Source organism: Chamaea fasciata, unplaced genomic scaffold, assembly GCF_029207755.1.
Source record: "Chamaea fasciata isolate MVZ Bird 193981 ecotype frontalis unplaced genomic scaffold, bChaFas1.0.hap1 SCAF_11, whole genome shotgun sequence".
NCBI classification, from domain to species: domain Eukaryota; kingdom Metazoa; phylum Chordata; class Aves; order Passeriformes; family Sylviidae; genus Chamaea; species Chamaea fasciata.
Window position 1 is genome coordinate 4,850,433 of NW_027094096.1, and position 21,008 is coordinate 4,871,440.

The 21,008-nt window shown below is 40.8% G+C and overlaps 1 protein-coding gene across 1 annotated transcript in view; it reads left to right on the top strand.

Moving 5' to 3' along the window:
* FARP2 (FERM, ARH/RhoGEF and pleckstrin domain protein 2) overlaps positions 1–21,008 on the top strand; it is a 73,445-nt gene that overhangs the window by 18,443 nt on the left and 33,994 nt on the right. Inside the window, exons 3-11 of the mRNA XM_066194053.1 lie at positions 1,376–1,480; positions 2,907–2,949; positions 6,370–6,448; positions 8,178–8,275; positions 10,273–10,387; positions 17,800–17,947; positions 18,705–18,794; positions 19,915–20,078; positions 20,222–20,290. Of these exons, the coding sequence (XP_066050150.1) occupies positions 1,376–1,480; positions 2,907–2,949; positions 6,370–6,448; positions 8,178–8,275; positions 10,273–10,387; positions 17,800–17,947; positions 18,705–18,794; positions 19,915–20,078; positions 20,222–20,290 (911 nt within the window). The remainder of the gene's footprint in view (positions 1–1,375; positions 1,481–2,906; positions 2,950–6,369; positions 6,449–8,177; positions 8,276–10,272; positions 10,388–17,799; positions 17,948–18,704; positions 18,795–19,914; positions 20,079–20,221; positions 20,291–21,008) is intronic.

Sequence of the window (21,008 nt, forward strand, 5' to 3'; positions counted from 1 at the left end):
ACTAATTTGGCTTTAAAATGAAGAAGGGTAGATTTAGATTAAATGTTGGGAAGAAATTCTTCCCTCTGAGGCTGGTGAGGCTGCAGGCTGCCCAGAGAAGCTGTGGCTGCCCCTGGATCCCTGGAAGTGTTCAAGGTCAGGCTGGACAGGGCTTGGAGCAACCTGGGCTAGTGGAAGGTGTCCCTGCCCATGGCAGGGAGTGAAACAAGATGAGTTTTAAGGTCCCTTCCTACCCAGCCCATCCTGTGATTCTGTAATAATTTATTATAATGCCTAATACTTTTAAAGGAGGTACTATTCTGAGCGTGTAGAGTCGTCACAGAACTCTGTGCCTGCTTTGATGGGAAAGTCAGAGAGTCTTCCATCACTGGACTTTTCCAAGCAAACAAAGCCCTGGTGGCATCACTGCTGGCAGTGTGTTCTGCTGGGTAACCTGGCCTGCCACACCCTGTCACCACAGCCGTGGAGCTGCTTCATGGCCCAAGGTGGAGCTTGGTGGCCGTGCCACCTCCTGCTGCGCCCTGCTAGGTTTTGTGTGTTGCTGGAATGGGCTGTGGCAGCCTTTTGGATTCTTTCCTGAGTGCTGCAGATGCAGATGTGTGGGTTCATAAACGCTGGTTTTGTCCTGGCACCTGCTGCAGTCACACGGTGAGAGATGCTGAGAGGAAGCTGGGTGATTGAAGCAGCAGCCCCAGGTGTCGCTGGTTTGGGTGTGCTGTGGAAGTTTCCTCTTCTCTCCTGTGTTGCTGTAGCTGCTTTCTGCTGATGTCGGTGACTTTGCCCCTAACTTGGCTCTCAGAAAGGGTCAGTGAGTGAGTTTCTTGAGGGAGAGATTCATTGAAAGGATTCCCCAGCAAGCGTGGTGTGAGAGGGGGTTTGGTTGGGCTCCCGCTGTCCGCAGGCATTTCCAGCCTGGTTACTGCAAAGGCTGTGTGTGGCCCTGGGGTTCCTGGTGTGAGAAGGAGTGAGGGGTCTGTGTGGAGCAGGGATTTGGCAGCTCCTGCTCCATGTGCTGCAGCTGAGGCAGGCCACAGCACTCAGCTACACAAACAAACGTGTGGGTTTATCGAGGGAGCCGCAAATAGCCTGCAGCTGGTCTGCTCAGCTCTCTGCTGACCCTGCTGTGAGCAGGAGGCTGCGTGTAGGTGACCTCCAGTGGCCCCTTCCACTTCAGTTCCTCTGGTTCTGCGAAGGATTTTTGTATGGAGTTGTGCCTGTGTATTAGATGTTTGTGTGTTACTGTGGCAAGAACAATGTGAAAAACCTCTGTGATATTTTTCTCCAGTTTACAAATATGTCATTTGTTTTTGCTGTAAACTTATTCTTGTTTATTCTTCTTAGTCTCACTGTAACTTTTTCTTTATTCCTTCCTTAGTCAAAATGTTATGGCCAGACGCTCTTGACGGAAGTTTACAAGCATCTGAATTTGATTGAATCGGACTACTTTGGAATTGAGTTCCAGAATATCCAGTCATATTGGGTGCGTACAGTTCCCTGACAAATCTGGTACAATAAAAAGGTTTGGTGAATGTAGTTCCTTGAGTGACAAAAATTTCTCAGCCTGCTGTAGTTTCCTGTAGTCTCCTGTGGGATTATCTTTTGGATTCTTGTAAATCTGTTTCACTCACCAGAATGATGAGAGCTAGTTAAGCAGAGGGGAGGAATCAGATCCTGCTTCTTGTTAAATCTCAGAAATTGTGTAAAGCAGTTAAATAGCTGCTGTTGTTCCCACTTGCAGAGGGACAGAAATAAAATCATCCTTTCCTCTGAAAGGAGAAACATGAACTCAAAGTGTACTCTGCAGAGCACTTATAAAATCAAATTATGCTGTGTAATTTTAGTTGTGTTCATATTTATCCTCAGTTAATTCAGTCTTCAATTAATTTTCCTGAAGAGCCATTACAAACCTCTTTCTAATCAACACAAACCTCAGCAAGCACACAGACCTGCAAGCTTTTTAAATCATTGATCTTGATCAATGCTGACACCTTTAAGCCTCCTAGTCACTTATCCTGTACCTTGCAAAGAGGACACTGTGGTTTCTAAATTAGAAAATGTTACCCAAACTTTCCTTTCATTTTGTTTTGTTTTTTTCAACTTTTTTTAAAATTACTTTTTTAGTTTTAGGACCAACATGCAGAGAATATGACTGAGAGCACAGGGAATGCTAATGGCACTAATCCATGCTGCTCTCGAGCTGAGGAAATACACTAAAGCTTGTTTAGGTTCTGTTTCTTGTGCATGGTGTCCAAACTGTTTCTGCAGCTAATAAGGTTCTTAAAATCCTCAGCTGTCTCACAAACAGAGCAGGAACTAGTAAGGATAAACATAATTGTCTTGTAACAATTTTTTTGTTTGGAAGTGTGGGGAAAATAAAAGGTTGAGCTTCCAGAATATTTTGCATTACCTTGGTGGATGCTCGTTTTACTAGAACAATAGTCTTTCTTTTAAAATGTGTTTGATAAAAGAAGAAAAAATGGTGGAACAATAATATTGAGTAAAACCCCTTAACTAGGCAGGTAAGTGTGACAGAAATAGCATGGAAGGGAAAAAAACATTGGACCTTTTCATGTTCTGCAGACTTTCTGTAATTCTGCAGCTTGGCTCCTGTCAGACTGTGGGTTTTGGCATGACTCCTGCCCTCTTGGCACTGAGGCTCTACTTTTGCTGACCTGGCTCTTCTTCTGTCCAGATGAGCTTTAAGCACAGATCAGTGGCTTTTCTATTGATGCATGAGAAATGTCAGTTCAAATAGATAAGTACACTTTTTTCTGAAGCAAAGGACTTACTGCATTGAGGAAGAAATGCTACTCACAAATTACTGCTTAATTTGAATTTAGTTTTGATGTTTTTGTATTATATAAAATATGAGTGTAAGTTGTAATTTTTTTTCTCTTCCATTTCAGATTTGGCTGGAACCTATGAAACCTGTTATTAAACAAGTACGGAGTAAGTAGTTTTAAAAAAGGAAGTTTTCCTTAATTTGCATCTTCTTTATGTGGGTTGCTTTCACAATTACTACTTGATTTACTGGTTATGCTTCCCTGTAAAATACACATGGCAGGGGTGATGGTGGTTCCTGCTGGGGCATGCTAACCTGACATTTTAATAGGTAGTATGGGGTGAGTGGAATGGAAACTTCCTGTGGGTAGGGTTCTTTTTCTGATAAAAATCTGGGTAGGTTGGGTCAGCTGGTGTTCTATTGAAGTGAAATATAACACTTGCTGTGTTAGCTTTTGGAAGTTGTGTTGTCATACTGTGGGAAGAAAAAGGAACATTTTGGCTGATTCCCATGTCAGCTCTTTCCACACACTCGAGAGCAGCTTCCCTGGAGGAGCAGAGGTGGAGATCTCCCACCTGGCTGCTGACTCAGTGAAGTATGGTTGTGCTGCCTGGCCAGGAGGATCCTGCAATAGTGAAGCTGTCTTGTCTTTATACCACCTAAAAAGCGTTAATGTGACAGACACTTTAAAGGTCCCAAATAGTTGAAGAATGCAGGATGCTGGTCGGTTCTTCAGATGTTGAAAGATTAGATCCAACTTTTTGTTTTTTTCTCTGTAGAACACAGTTAAGCAATTTGTTTGTTTTGTGGTTCTGATTGTAGAGGCTTTGTAGAAGAACCAGATCAGGAGGGTGTGGTGGATTCCTACTCCTTTCCAGATCTTAGTTGAAATATGTTGAAAAGGAATACTGGGAAGTAGCTTTTAGCTACTCTTCTGTCTAAAATTAATTGCCAGAAAATATGAAGTCATCAATTCTAGCTAATTTTCTAGCTTTAAGGTCATGATTCTTGACTTTTGTCTACATTGTTTTCTAAGCAGAAGAGCCAAATCATATATAAAATAAGGCTCCCTTAGGAGACTACAGAATATTTTCACTCTATTTTCACTGCCAAAAAGATGTTGGGAGTGCTGTCTTTTTATGTGCTCCTGGCTAGAAGGAATTATGTCCCAGTCAAAAGATCTGGTGGATCATAGGTCTGCAGTGCTGCTTGGTTACTCCTTCTGTATCCTCTCCTAAACTATATGAAGTGTGGAAACTTGACCTTAGACCACAGACAGTGTTCCCTGATGATACAAATATTGTTCTAAAATGGTCTAAAAATCATGGGGATGGACTAAGGTTTATGGCTGCTTTACAGTGTACCACCCCTGTTGCGTTGCCAGTGAAACTGAAAGATTTATTTAGTTTTTTTGTTAATATTAGTCTGTAAGAGATACCAGGCAGTTGTCTGGCAAATGTTCATGTTCTGAAATCAATTTTAAATTGACCGAAACATCCTATTTTCTATATATTGGGGGTTTTGTTTGGCTGGTTTTTTGGGGTTTTTTGGGGTTTTTTTTCCTCTGTAGAATGTAATGATTTTGAAGTTAAACTTCTTGGTTGATGTTGCTGGTGATTGCTGTGTACCTGCAGGCAGGCATTTCTGAGTGTTTGACATCCTCTCTAAAAACAAAAGCTCTTGGTTTATTCCCAGTTAGTTTTGGCTTTGTGATATCCATTGAACTTCATCTTGTGTGATAAGGTTTGGAGGTTTTTTATTAATTTCAAACGAATGCAATCAGTTTTACTACTGAACCACTCTAGATGAGAAAGAGTTTGGATCCAAATTTTCAGCCTCCTAACAGACACACAGTGTCAGGGTGACATTTGGATACCTTCCCTGAGGTGCTGCCACTTCATATAATACACTGTTGTATTCAACATTCCTGCCTGGGTAATTTTTCCTCACATCCTTTTTGTTTCTTGCTTTTGCCCAGACTTGGCTTCTTATAATAAATTCTGTGTCTTGGTTAAGATTGGGCAAGTGTTTCTTTTCCTGATTTGAGTGGAACTTATTCATAGAGGAAAGGCAAGACTGGCTAAACAAATAGAGGAGGGTTGTGCTACAGAAGCAAATATGCAGTATTATGTTTTAATTTTTTATAGTTATTATCATTTGATGTTAGTCATGTTTGAAAAACTTCCAAAATTGCTCCCACATTAATACTTCCACTTGAGTGGCATCAGTAATGTGCGGGACTGTTCTTAACCTTGTGAAAGTCTTGCAGAGGCTCACAGTATTTTCAGAAATTTGATGAAAGTTTTTGTCTTCTAACTGGAATCACTAAAACTATTTCTTTTCCCCACTTGGTCTGTCTCTAGGACTGTAGAATCCCTAGTCTCTGCCAAGTGTGGGCTTTCTGTGTCATTATAGGGTGTTGTTTCCAGCCTCCTTTCATTTCTAGATCCTACACTGTAATTAGGATGTGGATTTTAGGGTTTTTTTTTTGTTGTTCACCAAAGCTTTGGTAATTCTGGAATTGGAGACTGGGAGCTGCTCTTGTCACAGCTGTGATAGTCTGTGAGTTCTCCCAGCTACTTGTCAAAAACCAAAGTTCGTTATTCTCTCATCAGCTAACGAGAGGATGAGTGAAGGAATGTTTGGCCTGTGGGAATCAGGTATTCCAGACAGAAGGAATCAGTCTACTTTGGGGCTGATGGGGTTAAACTGGACTTTGTTAAGCTTTAAGAGATCTTGGTGCTTAAAATAAATTAAAGCAGGCTGCTTGTGCTCCGACAAGTTTGATTTATTTTTAATTTGGCTAAGTTTACTTTGAAACAGCAGTGGCAGGGGGAGTCCTGGAGGCACTGCCTGGCTCTGGTGCAGAGGGTGCCTGTGGACATCAGGTGGATGCTCAGCAGGCTCCTGTAAGCACAGCCTGGCCAGGGCTTTGCCTGCCTCTGGGATACTTGGCCTCCTTTGCTTTCAGGCAGGAAAAAAACAATGGGAAAAGAGTGGTGCCCAGTCCTGGCATGGTGAGAGACTCTTGTACCCTGTAGTAATTCCTTCAGCAATCCAGGTGAAACAAGGAATTGTGGTTCCACAGGCTGAGTTGTGATGCTGGAACTGTTCATTTAGAGCATTGTGGACTGTTCCAAATAGTGACCAAGGGTTCTCTTTAATTTTGAAAATTAAATTGGTTTTTTTGCCTGTTGTTGAGATGTATAAAAATAGTGTTGAAAATGGGAGGAAATGGGTATTGCCAGGCATGCTGGGAGCAGGCTGTAAAAACACCCTTTTATCTCCATGGGGAGCCAGCCACATCTGCTGGCATCAGTCCTTATGGTGGACGTGGGTGTTGGGAGCCTGTGGGATGTGTGTCCCTTCTGCTCCCCTTCCCTGGCTCACCTCTGATGGTTTTTTATGCAGCCAAGTAGCTGCTTTGGGGTGTTACAGATTTCGTGTTGCGTGAAACTCTTTTCCAGCATTCAGCCTGCAGACTCACCTTGTCAGTGGTATCCAAGTTCCTCTGCACAACAGCTGCTTTATCTCACTTGACATGAACAACCTACATTTTTTCGTGAAATGACCAACTTTTCTTCTAGGACCAAAGACTACAATGCTACGTCTGGCTGTAAAGTTTTTCCCTCCAGACCCGGGTCAGCTGCAAGAGGAATATACTAGGTAAAGTCTTTTTAGAACTATTGGACTTGCTTTATGTACTGAATTGATAGGTTAGGAAGGCAGCACAGCTGCTTCCCAGCAAAACTGAGGTGGAAGGTGAGTGAAAGAGCACTTACAGTGAATGTTACAGTTTCAGCAGACATGTGTTGGCAGATGAATGTTATCAGAAAAAAATACTTTTCAAAACAGAAAACAGCACAGGTTGGAGCTTTCCAGCATCATGGTGTTGAGGGAGTCAGAGTATGCAGAAAATACTAATGTTTGTAAACAGCGTCTATAAAAAATAAATATAAAATAATCAGTACATATTTTAATAAGCGATTTAAACTTCCAAACACACTTTGCTCTTGCAAACGCACTTTACTGTTCACGATTTTAACCATGCTCACCATGGGTTATTTTTGCAGGTTGCTAATTGATCTGTGGTCACTTAAGAAGCCCTATCCACCTGTTATCACCTGGGGACCTAGTTTGAAGTCTGTGCCTCTAACAAGGACATTACCCAGATGGTGGTGTTTAAAGAGCTCATTTAGTGCTTTTTTCACTACTTTTAATTGGAATTCCTCTTTAAGAGGTTCCTTATTATCCTCCAGATACATTTAGGAGCAAACCAGCATGACAGTTGTTGTCATTGTCTCTTGTAAGGAGAAATACTATCTAAATATTTCCTTTGCACCAAGTTTTCTTGTATTAACTGCTGTTTCATATAGGAAATTCATTAGGAATGCAGCTTTTTAGAGCAGGAACTGTATTTTGCCTGTTTATTGGAGTATTTATGGTCTGCACTTAGAGCATCTGGGTAGTTAATGATGCTGTTAATGGTATTGTATTCTTTATTGTGAGTGTACTGAAGAAACTGAGCTCATCAGACATGCAGAAAGCAGAGCATACTTTTGGAGAAGCCTTTAATACACACTTGCAGTACTTAAAAATTAAAAAACCCTCTGTCATTCAAAATGTATAACTTTTAGTATCTTTTACTTCAGGAATAAAGTTTTAAAATAAATTCTTCTTTAAAAAAATCTTATTGCTATCTCTCAGAGTGTAATTCAGTAAAGAAAAAGGATCAGTGTGCCAGTTTGAAGGTTTAAGTGAGTTGTTGCCTGTTTACTGGAGTCCTTACTGTATCTTCTTCCAAGTAGAAGGAACAGCATACAAAACTGTTCAACAGAAATGATTCCTCTTTAACAACTGAATGGGAAATATTTTAGTTGAACTAATATAGCAGTATAAGAAAAGTAAATTGAACTTCTTACTGTCTTTGTGGGCTGCTAATACAGTTCTGGAAAATACAACTGCTGAGTAGATTAGTTGAGTGCTAACAGAAATGCTTATCAGTTTTCCTAACAAAATACTGGAATCAGTGCTGTTCTTCCATCTTTTTTTTCTAATAGATAAGATCACTTGAAGTGTTCTTTAAGTTTCTTTCCAGCTAAAAAGGATAAAAGGATGGCTGCTGTTATTGCACAGATGAAGCCTGCTTAAAACACAGTTTTCCATCTGCTTCCTTGTTCCTGTGAGTCTTTTTGTGCAGATAAATTGCACTGGAGCAGTCACAGGTTATTTTGGTTTGGTGTGACACCCCTTGGAAGCCAGGCTGTTGTGTTATTCTTTGGAGAGCAGGAGAATCAGGAGATGCTGCTTTCACAACCTCCTGCTCTGTTGTTCTGTTGTTCTCTCATGTGTCAGGATGGTCTGTGTAACTTCAGCCCTTGTCCCTCTCCTCCAGGTACCTGTTTGCATTGCAAATCAAGAGGGACCTGGCAGAGGAGAGACTGACCTGCAGTGACAACACGGCTGCTCTGCTGGTCTCCCACCTTCTGCAGTGTGAGTATCCCAGCTGGGCTGACACTGCTCATGGTGCCAGTGCTAACTCACATTAAATCACAGAGAAGCTTTTGGTAACTAAAAGAAGTCTCTGCCTTGCAGTATTTCCTTCTCCACACACTGTAAATATGTTGGTTTTCAACCTTGGGATGGTCATCAGGGCTGGTGTGGGGAGGAACAGCTGGTGCTTATGTGTGAGGTAAATTTGACTTCAGGGGAGTAGTACAAAACCAGCCCCTTGCTGTCTGTTTCCCTGGCTCTGAAAGCTCTGTTGCCAGCACTCCACATCTTCCAGACAGCTGTTCCCACCTGTCTAGGTGCTCCCTTGGCTTCACTTCTCCCTTTCCCTGTGCCTGGGAGGACATGGCTGTGCAGGAACTGGGCTGAAATCCAGCTGAGAACCATGCTGGAGCAGGTTCTGCAGTGGGGCTGTCAGCAGCTTTCCTCCTCGTTGGGACTGATAATGGAAACGGGAAACAATTTATTTGGAAGCACTCCATGCTGCTGCTGGCTCAGCCTGTACATGCTTAAAGACCTAAAATGTGGCCTTTGAGGTGAGGTTGGAAACCTTGAGTGAGTTCAGACACCAAATTGCTGGAGCAGCAGCTGAAGTGTTCTCAGGTCTGCACCCCGACCTGCAGACAGGGCCTTTGGTGGCTCTTTGCTGGCTGGAAGCAAAAGCTGATCAATGATGTTTCTTCACATGTGCACTGGTAAGTAGTTGTTGGTTGTCTAATGTCTGAAGTGCAAAATCATAATACAGTTATAATAGTATTGCTTCTGCTAAATTTTTTGGAAGTGCGTATCTATCTTGTGTGTGTGCCAGCAGTGAGTGACACCATTAAACGCTGCTCATGGTTTTCCAGCACTGTGGAGCTGACGAGGGAGTCTCACTGTCAGGCCTTGCTTAGCCTGATTCTGCTCTTCTGGAAAATGGGCTATGAGGAGGAACAGGTTTATTTTCAACAACAATTGCTTTACAAAAGCGCCTTTCAGTGTTTTTGACTCATTCTTTCATGTGCTGGCTAGATTTTAAACAGGGTTTGCTGTGTTCTTGTCAAGAACAAGCCCATTCCTTTCTCTGACAGTAGTTGATAGCGGATGCACTCAGACACACAGCGGGCATGTTGCTGCATCCATCCCATAATCACTGCACACAGCATCACAGACTGACTCTGCATCTGTGTTTGGTTGCCCTTGTATTTGTCTAATTATTCAATTTGCTTATATTTTTTGGCATCCTTCCACAGAAATGAGCTTCACAGCTTAGTGTTTCGGGAAGTTTTTATGACAACTTATGTACTTTTATCTTTTAAAACCTTTTGGTTTTGAATTTAATATTGCAGCTCTGTGGTTTTTTATCAGAAAAAGTAAATGACTTCTTAAAATTTGTTTACTCAGCTTGTAATTTTTATATACATTTGCCACATGTTCTGCCTGCCTTGTGCTTTTGTATTCCAAGCCAAAGACTTCTGATCATTTCGTGTTGTATCAGGTGGAAGCTGTTCTGCACTTTACAATAATGCTTTTTTCTTCTGTAAGTCTTCCTAAATTCACAGCATTGCATCTGAAAGACATGCATATGTGAAGAGGAGAGCAAAACTCCAGATGTAATTTGCCATTTTCCTGAGTAGCCTTGTCTGTTACTGTTTTACATATATATAGTGAAAAATAAATTGAAATACGCTATTTGGTATAAGGTATCTGTAAGGAAGAAATGTTCAAACCACCTCACAGGTCTTCTGCAAATCTCACATCTTGCACCCTTAAGAAGTCTAAATTTTCCAGACAATGTTCATATACTGCTGTAATCCCCTGGAATCCTCAGCTTGGGACAAATATGAGTTTGGTAAAATGAAGCTGAATACAAAGCATCATGCACAAATTTGAAGCATTTAAAGGCTCTTGTGGTGCCTCTAATTCCTTCCCAAGTATTTTCTGTTGTTCTTTTTCCATTGTTTCTTCTTACTCTAACATTGTTTTGTTTTCTGTCGTAGCTGAAATAGGGGATTTTGATGAATCAGAAGATCGAGAACACCTTAAAACAAACCAGTATTTGCCAAACCAGGAAAAACTTGAAGGAAAGATCCTGGAGTTCCACAGGAAGCATGTGTAAGTGAGGATTAATGTAAACCACTGAGGTAACCCCTGGGTGGCAGATGGGCTTGCCTGTGGGAGGCTGAGCAGCAGTGTGACAGGATGATGTTAAGAGTGTGTAAATTAAACACCATTTACCTTGAGCAAGAAAAGTTTGGTGTAGTCAGGATGGAGTTGTTGGGCAGTAGTTTTTCTCAAGTGATTTTTGCAGTGTGCCATTAATAAGATGCCAAAGAAAGGTTACATGTAATAATGTGTTTAGGCAAAATAATTCTTCAGAATTTCCATTCTACGAAGATTAAGCTCAGTTTTGCCAGCATATGCAGAGCTCTTGCTTTTGTCTAAATGATTAAAAATCAATTGCATAGTATTCTTTTGCTACACATTAAGCATAAGGGGGATGGAGAAGGATGGAGGGAGTAGGGAAGAAATAACCTCCATCAGAATTCATGCAATACCTCATCTTACAGCTGGATATTTTTGAAAAAAGGGACGATTATTGGTGACAAAGAAACTCTGCCACAAATGTAAAATTAGTTCCAACATGGAGTCAGGAACTGCAGGAAGTTAGTTTTCTGTAATTTTCGAGACCCTGCATGTTAGGATTTAGCAATTTGAAGTGCTTTTGTAAATTGTGAATGTCCACACAGGCATTTTATTGTGCATGGTTCTGTGTTTTAATCCAAACTTAGATTTTTCCTTTGCTCTCTGTGGGTGAACTTGTGGACTGTTGCTGACTGATTTTCTTTTAAGACAGAACAAAGGTTTTTCAGGGCAGCATCTGTGTTGAAAGACACATCCTGTAGTGCTGGAAAATTAGTTCCTGAGAAATTTGGTAATTAACTATTTGCTGTTTATCATCAGTCATTTTAACTTGTTCTGTAATTATTGAACTTTTGAGGTGCATGTGGAAATGATGAAGAAACAAAAGAAATGTTTTTAAGTAATTTAAAGCAATTCTGAAGTAATTTAAAATATATGCTAGGATTCTTCACCTTGGGAGAAGGTAGCTGGAGGAGGGAAATTATTCATTTAATTATTTTTCTCTTGTCTGATGAGAAGTGCTGAAATAATCAGTAATTTCAAAGCAAATTAAAAGGGGGAACATCCTTTTCACAGAACTTTTGGTGACATTGTGATGCTGCTGCAGGGTGCTGTGGAGTCTGAAGCCACAAATGGGTCATGCAAGGTTTTGATGACACCATGGAGGGTGGGCTGATGGCTCTCAAATTTGAGGTGAAATGTGGGATTTTTAGATCTGAGTACCCCCAGAGCATGGACAGAACAGCCCAGTGTTAGTCACATACCAGGGTTCTGTTGAGTTGCTTCTGCTTGTGGGGAATTTTCCTGGTTTGCTTCTCTTGATGGAAAGGTTGTGACTGTCTTCTGAGTCAGGGACTGGTAGTTTTGTTAAATAGATTTGAGCTTTTTTTTTCAAACAGGTTACTTCTATTCATTACAGTAAGAAAAGTTTGTATTTTTGCCTGTCAGGAAGGAGCCAGGGAAAAGTTAAGAGGTAAAGATTCCTTGCTTCATAAATATACTTTTGAAAATTAGTTTAATGAGAATTGCATTTAATACAGCCGTATTATTAAAATGATTGTCGATCTTATATTTTATGAGAGTGTTTTAGAAGTGTACATGCAAGCCATGTTCAGAGGCACGACATTAGAAAAGGTTACATTTGAATATTAGCAATACCTGAGTACCTTGAGGGCACATTTCAAATTTCCCCTGCGCCTTTGGAAACATTTTTGTTAGAGAGATGCCATTTTTCAAGCAGAGCAGTCTTAAAATCAGCTGTGGCTTCCATGGTTTAACCCCAGCTCAGCCCCATGCTGCTGCTAGCCCCCCCTTGGTGGGCTGGGGGAGAGGTGTGGAAGGGTGAAAGTGGGAAAATTCTCACCTTGAGGTATAGACAGTTAAAAAAGGTGAAGCAAAATCCACACATGCATGCAAAGCAAGACCAGGAGTTCTTTCCTTACTTCCCACTGGCAGGCAGGTGTTCAGCCATCCTCAGGAGAGCAGGATCCCATCACAGGTAACAGTGACGTGGCAAAACAAGCACCATCACTCCAAATGCCCTCCCTTCCTCCTCCTTCCCCCAGCTTTATATGCTGAGCACGAGGCCATATGGAATGGAATATCCTTGGGGTCAGTTGGGATCAGCTGTCCTGGCTGTGCCCCCTCCCAGCCCCTCCCTGGTGGAGCAGAGGAGGCCTTGGCTCTGGGTGAGCTTTGCTGGGCAATAAGGAAAACACCCCTGGGTTATCAACATGTTCCCAGCTCAAATAGAAATCTCAGCCCAGTACCAGCTACTCTGAAGAAAATTAACCCCAGCCCAAACCGGCACACACATCCCTTCCCTCTTCCCTTGCTCGGGGAATATTGACCTCCCTTTCCCATCTTCAGCAGTTGAGAAAACTACACTGAGTTATTCAGTGTAGACACATTTTTCCTCATTTCTGTTCCAAGGAGCAGGGACCTGGGCCTTTGGCTTTTTCCTGGTGATGCACAGTGCAGTTGGACAGACAAAAATGCTTCTCTCTCTTATTATTCTGGTGTGTCATATTCTTGCTTTCTTCATTGATTTTAATTTTTATTTCCTTTAATTTACCTTATTATTCCCCCACTTACCTTTAGCAGTCTAATATTTTTGAGGCCAGGTTGGATGGAGTTGGAGCAGCCTGGGTTAGTGGAAGGTGTCCTTGCCCACGGCAGGTGGGTGGGACTGGATGATCTTTAAGGTCCCTTCTCACCCAAACCATCCTGGGATTCTGTGATTCTTCCACTGATGATTGCTCCTGACAGAGATTTCTTGTACAAACCAAGAAGAGAAACCCATTTCTGGCAGGATGGCTCAGCTCCTCTAGATTGTTTCTGTAGCACTTTCTTTCTGCCTGTTTTCCTTTTTTTTTTTTCCTCTTTTCAATTGCTTCACTGTAGCTATTGGAAGTGGTAGAACATCATCATCCTCAAAACAGAAAAGACAGAACCTGCCTATCCAATCCATTCTATAAATGGAGAATGTTGTAATTGGAAATATGGCAATTGAATGCTTATTTTCTATTCAACATATTTGTTTCTTTTACATTTGCAAATACTTCCTTTTACTTTCAAAAATAATAGGAATATGGTTTCTATACTTTTCAAATATAATAATGGTAAACAAGATGAGTTATTTTTTTGGTGTAGCACATTAGTTATAGCTTCAGCAAGAGCCTGAATTAATTTACTTTACTTCTATAATTTGTTAAAAATAAAAGATATATATTTTGTAGATGGTGTATTGATGCTGGTGCAGTTAATTCCTGACACCCAGACACTCAAAATACAATGTTTTCTGCCTTCCTATGAGTAGTAGAATACTTGCTGGGAGGTGAGTTCAGGATTCAACATGACACATTTTGCCTGTGTTCACATGTCTGTGGTTTCTTTGTACATACATAAACCAGCAAAGAAGTCGAAGATTTAATAGATTTATATTTACATTTACCATTATCCCTCATGTCCTTTCACGGCTTGTTAGCTTAGTTGTCCATGAATTTAAATTCTTTAAGTGGCATGTAAATTAAAAAAACTCTTAACTTGACACTTCATCTTTAAAGTTCTATATTAATGATTGGGTTTAAATGCTGTGTAAATTACCTAACACTTGACAGCATTTATTTTGAGTCCATTGCCATGGGAATATTGTATCACAACCAATATTTGTCTAGGTGGATGGTTGTAAGGAACCTCTACACTAGCACCTATTGCACTGACAGCGGTTTTTGCTGGAAATACTGATATTAGTGTGTCATCCATTGACCTGGGGAAGATTAAGTAGATTTATCTGCTTAATGGCTGGACAAAATTAGAGCAGATTGTTTTGGGGCTGGGCTGTGCAGCTAAGCCTGCAGGCAGCATCTGAGGGCAATTTCTGTAGCTGCCTCTCTTTGTACCCATCTGTGGTACAGTCAGAGCTGCCTGGCCCTGCTCCCAGCTCCTCCACACCAGGCTCAGCCTTCTCTGGTGGGTACAGCCAGGTTGTGTGCAAGTGAACACTCTTCAAATTGGCTGCTGTCTTTTTTTTTTAAATTTGATTTTCTGAGGTGTTCTGTGCTCTGGATCGTATCTAATGGTACATGAAATAACAGTCAGTGGTTCTACATCAGTTACACCAGACTGTGAGGAATTTTTAGTGCTATAGAGCTCCAATTTTCTAGTTGCCATTTTTTGTTTTTGCCTGCCTTCCCTTCCAACCCTCCTTCCCAATCTCAGCACCCTCTTTAAAAGACAAAGCCCCTCTTTCATTCTTAATGTTGCTGTATTCAGAAGAATTATAGCAGGAATTAGCGTGGGTGGGAGTTACACACAGTGCTCTCAGAGTGTAACTCAGGGAGCCCTGGCCAAAAGTAGGATTTACGATCTACCTCTTTTGTCTTGCATATGTTTAATAAATAGGAACCATGGTGCTCCAGCCTTTTTGACGTAGTTAAGGAATCTGTGGCGGAAATGGAAACAACAGTTAGTTAAAGCCAATATTAAAAGCGCTTACTCCAGTGTTTCTCATTTCAGTGAGGGGAAGGGAAATCTTCTTTGCCAGTTGAAGCTCTTAGACATAACTAGTACATGTAGTTGTAACTCTGGTAGAAATGCAGCTACAAGACTCTCTCTGTAGTTTGGCATTTCTGTTTCCATTTGAAATCAGGTTTTTGTGCCTCTTAGGTTTTTCCCTTTATATTACATAGTCACATAATACTGATGTTTGGATAGGGATGGATTATGGACTGAGCCTGTAAAGTCAGGAATGTCACTGAATCCCTGCCTTCTGCAGCTGGCAAAATAAATTTGTGATTTCCTGCTGTAGTGTTTTAGATTCTTTGTTTTCCCCTCCAGAATGAATAAGGCAACAGAGCACTGCTGAAATGCTGTTGTCAAACTTGTCTGCATTCAGTCTTACTTTCTCAAGGCATTTTGTATACCTGTGTGTTTTACACTAAAGAGAATTTTAGCAAGTGTCAAAGAAGCATTGCTTTTTCTAACAACTTCTATTTTTAAAACCATATCATATGAAATAAGTTTCATAATTGTATTCTGAATTGTAGAAGCAGTTCCTACTTGGAGCTAATAGGTATTGTCATCATCCCTAGTTCTGTTAAATTCAAATGTAATAATCATTCACTTCAATATTCTCTATTTGTATTTTTAAAAACATCCACATGGTGCTAAACAATTGTTCAATCTAACACATGACTCTGGGTAGGTAGAAGGAGGTACTTAAGGAGTATGACTAGAAAAGCCAGTCAAGGGAGCAGGAGAATTTATTTAGTACCGATGTGGTGTCTGGCACTGCGTAGTACACAAAAATGGGTAATGCTAAAAATAGTTTATCATCTGTTTTAATAAAATGAAATGCAGATTTATGGAAGGAAGGCCATTTTCCTCTTGGAAAAAAAGGCTCGAAAAATTTGCTTCATCTGTGTGTGCAGGAATCTAATCTGGTTTCAGCACTGGTTGTTCGTAAATAGAATAATAATTTTTAAGCACCTGTGTCTTCCTTGTGTCATTAATTTATCCCAGTGGACTTGCACATGGAAGTAATTTGGTATTTATTTTTTCTAATCATTGTCAGTAGTGATGTAGGGGTCAGTTTATCCAGCTGTGACTGATGCAGCCTCACGGCTCTCAATGCCCCAGCAGGTCCTGTGCTGCCGGTGTTTCACGGAATTCCGGAGTGATTTGGGATGGAAGGGACATTAAAGTTAATCTCTCTTTGACCTGCTGCCATGGGCAGGGACAGCTTTCACTATCCCAGATTAGTCCAAGCCCTGTCCAGCTTGGCCTTTGACATTTCCAGGGATGGGGCAGCCACAGCTTCTGTGGGCAACCTGTGCCAGGACCTCACCACCCTCACAGGGAAGAATTTGTCCTAATGTAATCTTAATCTCATCTCTTCCAGTTTAAAATCATTCCCCCATGTCCTACCACCTTCTATCCATATAAAAAGTCCCTCTCCCTCTTTTTAAAAGTCCTTGTTAAGAACTGAAAGGCCACTGAAAGGTCTCCAGAGCCTTCTCTTCTCCAGATGAACACCCCCAGCTCTCCCAGCCCGTCTCCAGAGCAGAGGGGCTCCAGCCCTTGGAGCATCTCTGTGCTCTCCTCTGGTCTTGCTTCATTGTATGGAGTGTCCACTTACGCTGGGGACCCCAGACCTGGAGGCAGCTCTGCACTGGGGTTTCCTTGGGGTTATCATAGGAGAAGGTTCTCTTGCTTTTCCTGGTTCTCCTGGACCATATTATGCCTAAAACTGGGTAGTAGTGTTTTCTTGCAGGGTGTTTGTGGTTCAGAGGACTACTTGGGTGACATGCTTGTGTTTATGATAAAGACTTTTTTGCTTTGTAGTGTAACTGGGGCATGATCAGTAGCAATAGTTGGACTTGATCATCTTCAATGTCTTTTTCAGCCTTAATGATTTTATGATTCTATGATTCTAAGAACTCCTTCATTTCCACAGCACCATTTGCTTGTTCTTGGAGGATCTTTAACTCCTTGCCAGGACCCATGGACTTATAGAGTGTTTTTATTTAGAGGGAAAAGCTCTTGTCAACACAAATACCCACTGAAAATGCACTACAATCTAATACACTCCCTCTCATGGAAAAAAACAAGAGGGATTGAGGAAAAAAAAAAAGGGACTATTTTCATACAGGAGAGCAAAATGTTAGTGGGTTGATATCAACTGACCTGGGGAGCAGTCAGTGAGGGCTGGAACTGTGACAGGTGTGTGACAGGTGTGTGCCAGAGTCATGAACAGTCTCTGTGTTGCTGTTTTGGACCTTGTGCACTCTTACAGAGCAGTGGCTCCTGTCTGTGTACAGCTTCCTCTTGTTTTTAGAGTAATTTTGACAGCAGATGAGGTTTCATTTTAAAGATCCTTCTCTGGATTCCTTGGCAGGGAGGGAATTATCCAGCCAAAGGCTGGGCAGGAGTGTGTTGCACCTGGTAGTAATAGAGTAATAATTTTGTAGTTCCAAAACCTCAAAAGGGTCATTCTGTTGCAATGTTAGTTTTGCTGGCTGTGCAACTCTACCAGCTCTCACTTCTTATGTTAGTTAATGCTAGTGTGTACACAGGCAAGCAGGAGGAGGAGAACTGTGGACGAAATTTGGATTTGTTCAACTTTATAGTTTCTCGACTGAAAAAAACTCAGAGCTAATTAATATCTCTCTCAGCATCTGTCTTGGCATGCACTTGACATTGGCCATTAGCTGTGTCATTACAGAACTTCCAGTGTAACGCATGACTTGGAGTGAAACCACCCAACTAGATGAGACAGAAAATTCTCATTCAGTGCCACAGTTCAGACTTAAGTGTGTTAGCCATGTTGGCAGTGCTGTAGAATCAGATTGTTCTTTAAACTTTATTTTTCTTCCTCATTATAGGGGTCAAACTCCTGCTGAATCTGACTTTCAAGTGCTTGAGATTGCCCGGAAACTGGAGATGTATGGCATCAGATTCCACCTTGCCTCCGACCGTGAGGGCACCAAGATCAATCTGGCTGTTTCACACATGGGTGTGCTGGTGTTCCAGGTATGGCAGACTGTCCTTTAGCATGTCTTGGAGGAAGTCTCTCATTTTAACATCAGGTGTCTCTGATGTCTTCAAAGTGTAACATGTTCTGTAGTAAGGAGGGTCATTTAAGCCCCCAAAATACTGTTTGGTGCAGCTTGTTCTTGTGCAGAGCATCAAAACCAAGTGACAGTAAAGTAGAGGGGCTTTGTTTAAAGTTAGGTGTGTGATCAGAGAAAATGATCAATTCATTTGGAACAGTCCTGGGGACAGGTCTGTCATCCTGGAATTTTCGTTTGGTTTCTCTTCTTTTAATATTCCAGTCGATGTTTGGTGGGATGTTGTTGCTCTTATTGTACAGGACTGCTGATTGATTGGAGTGATTGGACCAATCAGTGTTACTATGTTTGTTGTATTGAAGAAGTGACTCAGTGCTCAGAGTCCTGTTTATGAATGCAATGATGGGGTTTTCCTCTCCCCAAAACACAGAGGCAGCTGATTTACAGAAATATTTCAGTTTGGGTGCTCAGCTGTGTCTTACCTGTTCTTTGGTTACTGTGGGGCAGCTTCTTTTTGAGGTGCATCAGCCACTGCAGTCCTGCAATTCCTCTCAGACTGCTTAGTGACCTCTCTTGTTTAAGGAGATATGGTCACTAGAACTAAAAATCCAGCTAGATGTGTCCACATACACATCCATATATCCCACAACAGAGTTTTGTTTGGTACTCTGCTTTTCTGAAACTTTTGCTAACATTTGATCGTTTTCATTTTAATTCAGGGTAACACGAAGATCAATACCTTCAACTGGTCCAAGGTCCGTAAACTGAGTTTCAAGAGGAAAAGATTCCTTATTAAGCTGCACCCAGAGGTCTGTGTAACTTTTACTGTAATATAGACTGGTCAGTGTTAAATAAAAAATCTATGCTTCATTTTATAATGAATGTTTCTGGAATTTGTGATTTTATAAAACAGCCTCAGCAGGCAGGCTTGGCTGCATCATTCAAGTGTAAATCTTTCCTTTCCCACCTCACAGTTTAGGACCTTTAGGTTTTGTGTTTCAATATCGGCTTGTCCTTGACACAAGCTTACACATGTATAAATGTAAGACAGAAAAAAATTGCTAGACTAAGTATTTGGTGCTCCCTGTCTCAGTACTTCTACCTTGAAAAAGCTGCACCCACTTTCTTGATTCAAATGAGATTTATCTGATACACCTCAGGTAGGAATAGGTGGAACTATATTGTTGTAACTTAATTTTAAGGATGGTGTGATTACTCTTGCTTCATCTTTTCTATACATCTCTTGTAGCACAAGTGTTATTTTTCATAATTAGCTGATTTACAGTAGGTGTTTGTGATTGCAGATGTCATCAAAATTATTGCTTCCATGCTGGATGACTAGATTGCATTTTGTATTTATATTAAAATAGAGGAAAAAACCCCAACTTTGGACATAATATAATTTCATACATCACGGATACCTGAAACAGGGCACACTGTCTGCTCATGTAGCAATGTGTCCCTCAAACAGACCCTCAGAAATTTCATGTGATAACTGTACTCTGACATAGGCAGTATTTTCCAGTTTTGTCTGAATTTCCAGGAGACAAGCATCAGAACTCCTAAAAAAGAAATAGTCTTTTTAAATAACTCCTATTTCACTTTAATATTTAAATTTCTTTGAAATTTCTAAAGAGGGGTTATATTGAGCAGGTTTCTAAAGTCAAGTGCTTTTTAAATACTTTTACAGTTTCGAGGTAAGGAAACATTTTTTACAGCTATTAAATAACTTCTAACTGCATTCAGAATCACTCCCATTTTTTTAAGACAGATGAGACGTGACTTAAAGATGACAGCAAAATCCTGCATCTTGCTGGAGTTCAGCTTTTTTGTTGGCACACATTTGTGCCTTCCTTTTCTCCTTTCATTTCTGAAATGACATTTCTTTGTCATTTCAGGTGCTACTGAACTTCTATGTTTTTTCCCCAGGGCCCGTATCAAGATACATTGGAGTTTCTTTTGGGAAGTAGGGATGAGTGTAAAAACTTCTGGAAAATCTGTGTTGAATATCACACATTCTTTAGGCTCTTTGACCAGCCAAAGCCAAAGGCCAAAGCAGTGTTCTTCACCAGAGGGTCCTCCTTCAGATACAGGTAGGGAGAAACAGAACACATTCATTATGTCTTAGAAAATGAGATCAAAAGGAAGAAGTATTCTAAAGAATAGAATATTCTATTCCATCTCTAAATGCTCATCCCCTGTGTTTGATGACCTTTGTACTTCTGTGGGTTCACAGTGGACGAACACAGAAGCAACTAGTGGATTATATTAAGGACAGTGGGATGAAGAGAACCCCATATGAAAGGTAAGATGAAAAAGCTTTGTAAGGTAAAACATAGCTGAGATGTTCACAGTGTCCTTATTGCCTACTTTTCAGTGTTTTAATGATGCTTGGAGGCAGGCTCATTCTCAGTTACCAAGTTTAAAAACTAAGGTGTAAAAAATGTATAATTCTGTGATGATGTAAGAAGCTTAGGAAAGTTTTGGTACCACGTTTTGATGTCTGTGGACAATGCGTGGCTTAGCTGTCTGAAAGTTCAGCACGTACTGAAGATCCCATGACGTCAGTGAGGACCTCTCTGTGCCACTGTAGCTGTGCAATCAGCCAGTGGCGGAGCACATAATGGATCTTGGGATCTGCAAGTTTGAAACTGTCACCTTAAATACTCAATTGTTTCTAAACATATAAATATATAAATTAAGAATATGCGTTTTCATTATAAAATTGTTTTTTCCTTACTTGACTCTAAAGCTGTCCAGTCTACATGTGGGAAACTCCTCCTACTCCAAATCCTAATCCAAACTATGCGTGGGAAACTCTTACTCCTAATCCAAAAGATTGTAGGGACTTAATAGGAATTTTTAAAAGTTTGCATTAATCTACTATTAATAAATATTGTTAATGTCTCAGACTCTAGTTGAGCTCCTTTGCTATTCGAAAATTTGATTTTCTATTTAATTATTGCCATAGAATGAATCTAACCATGAGTGTAATGCAGGACACTTGGAGTCTAACATACAAA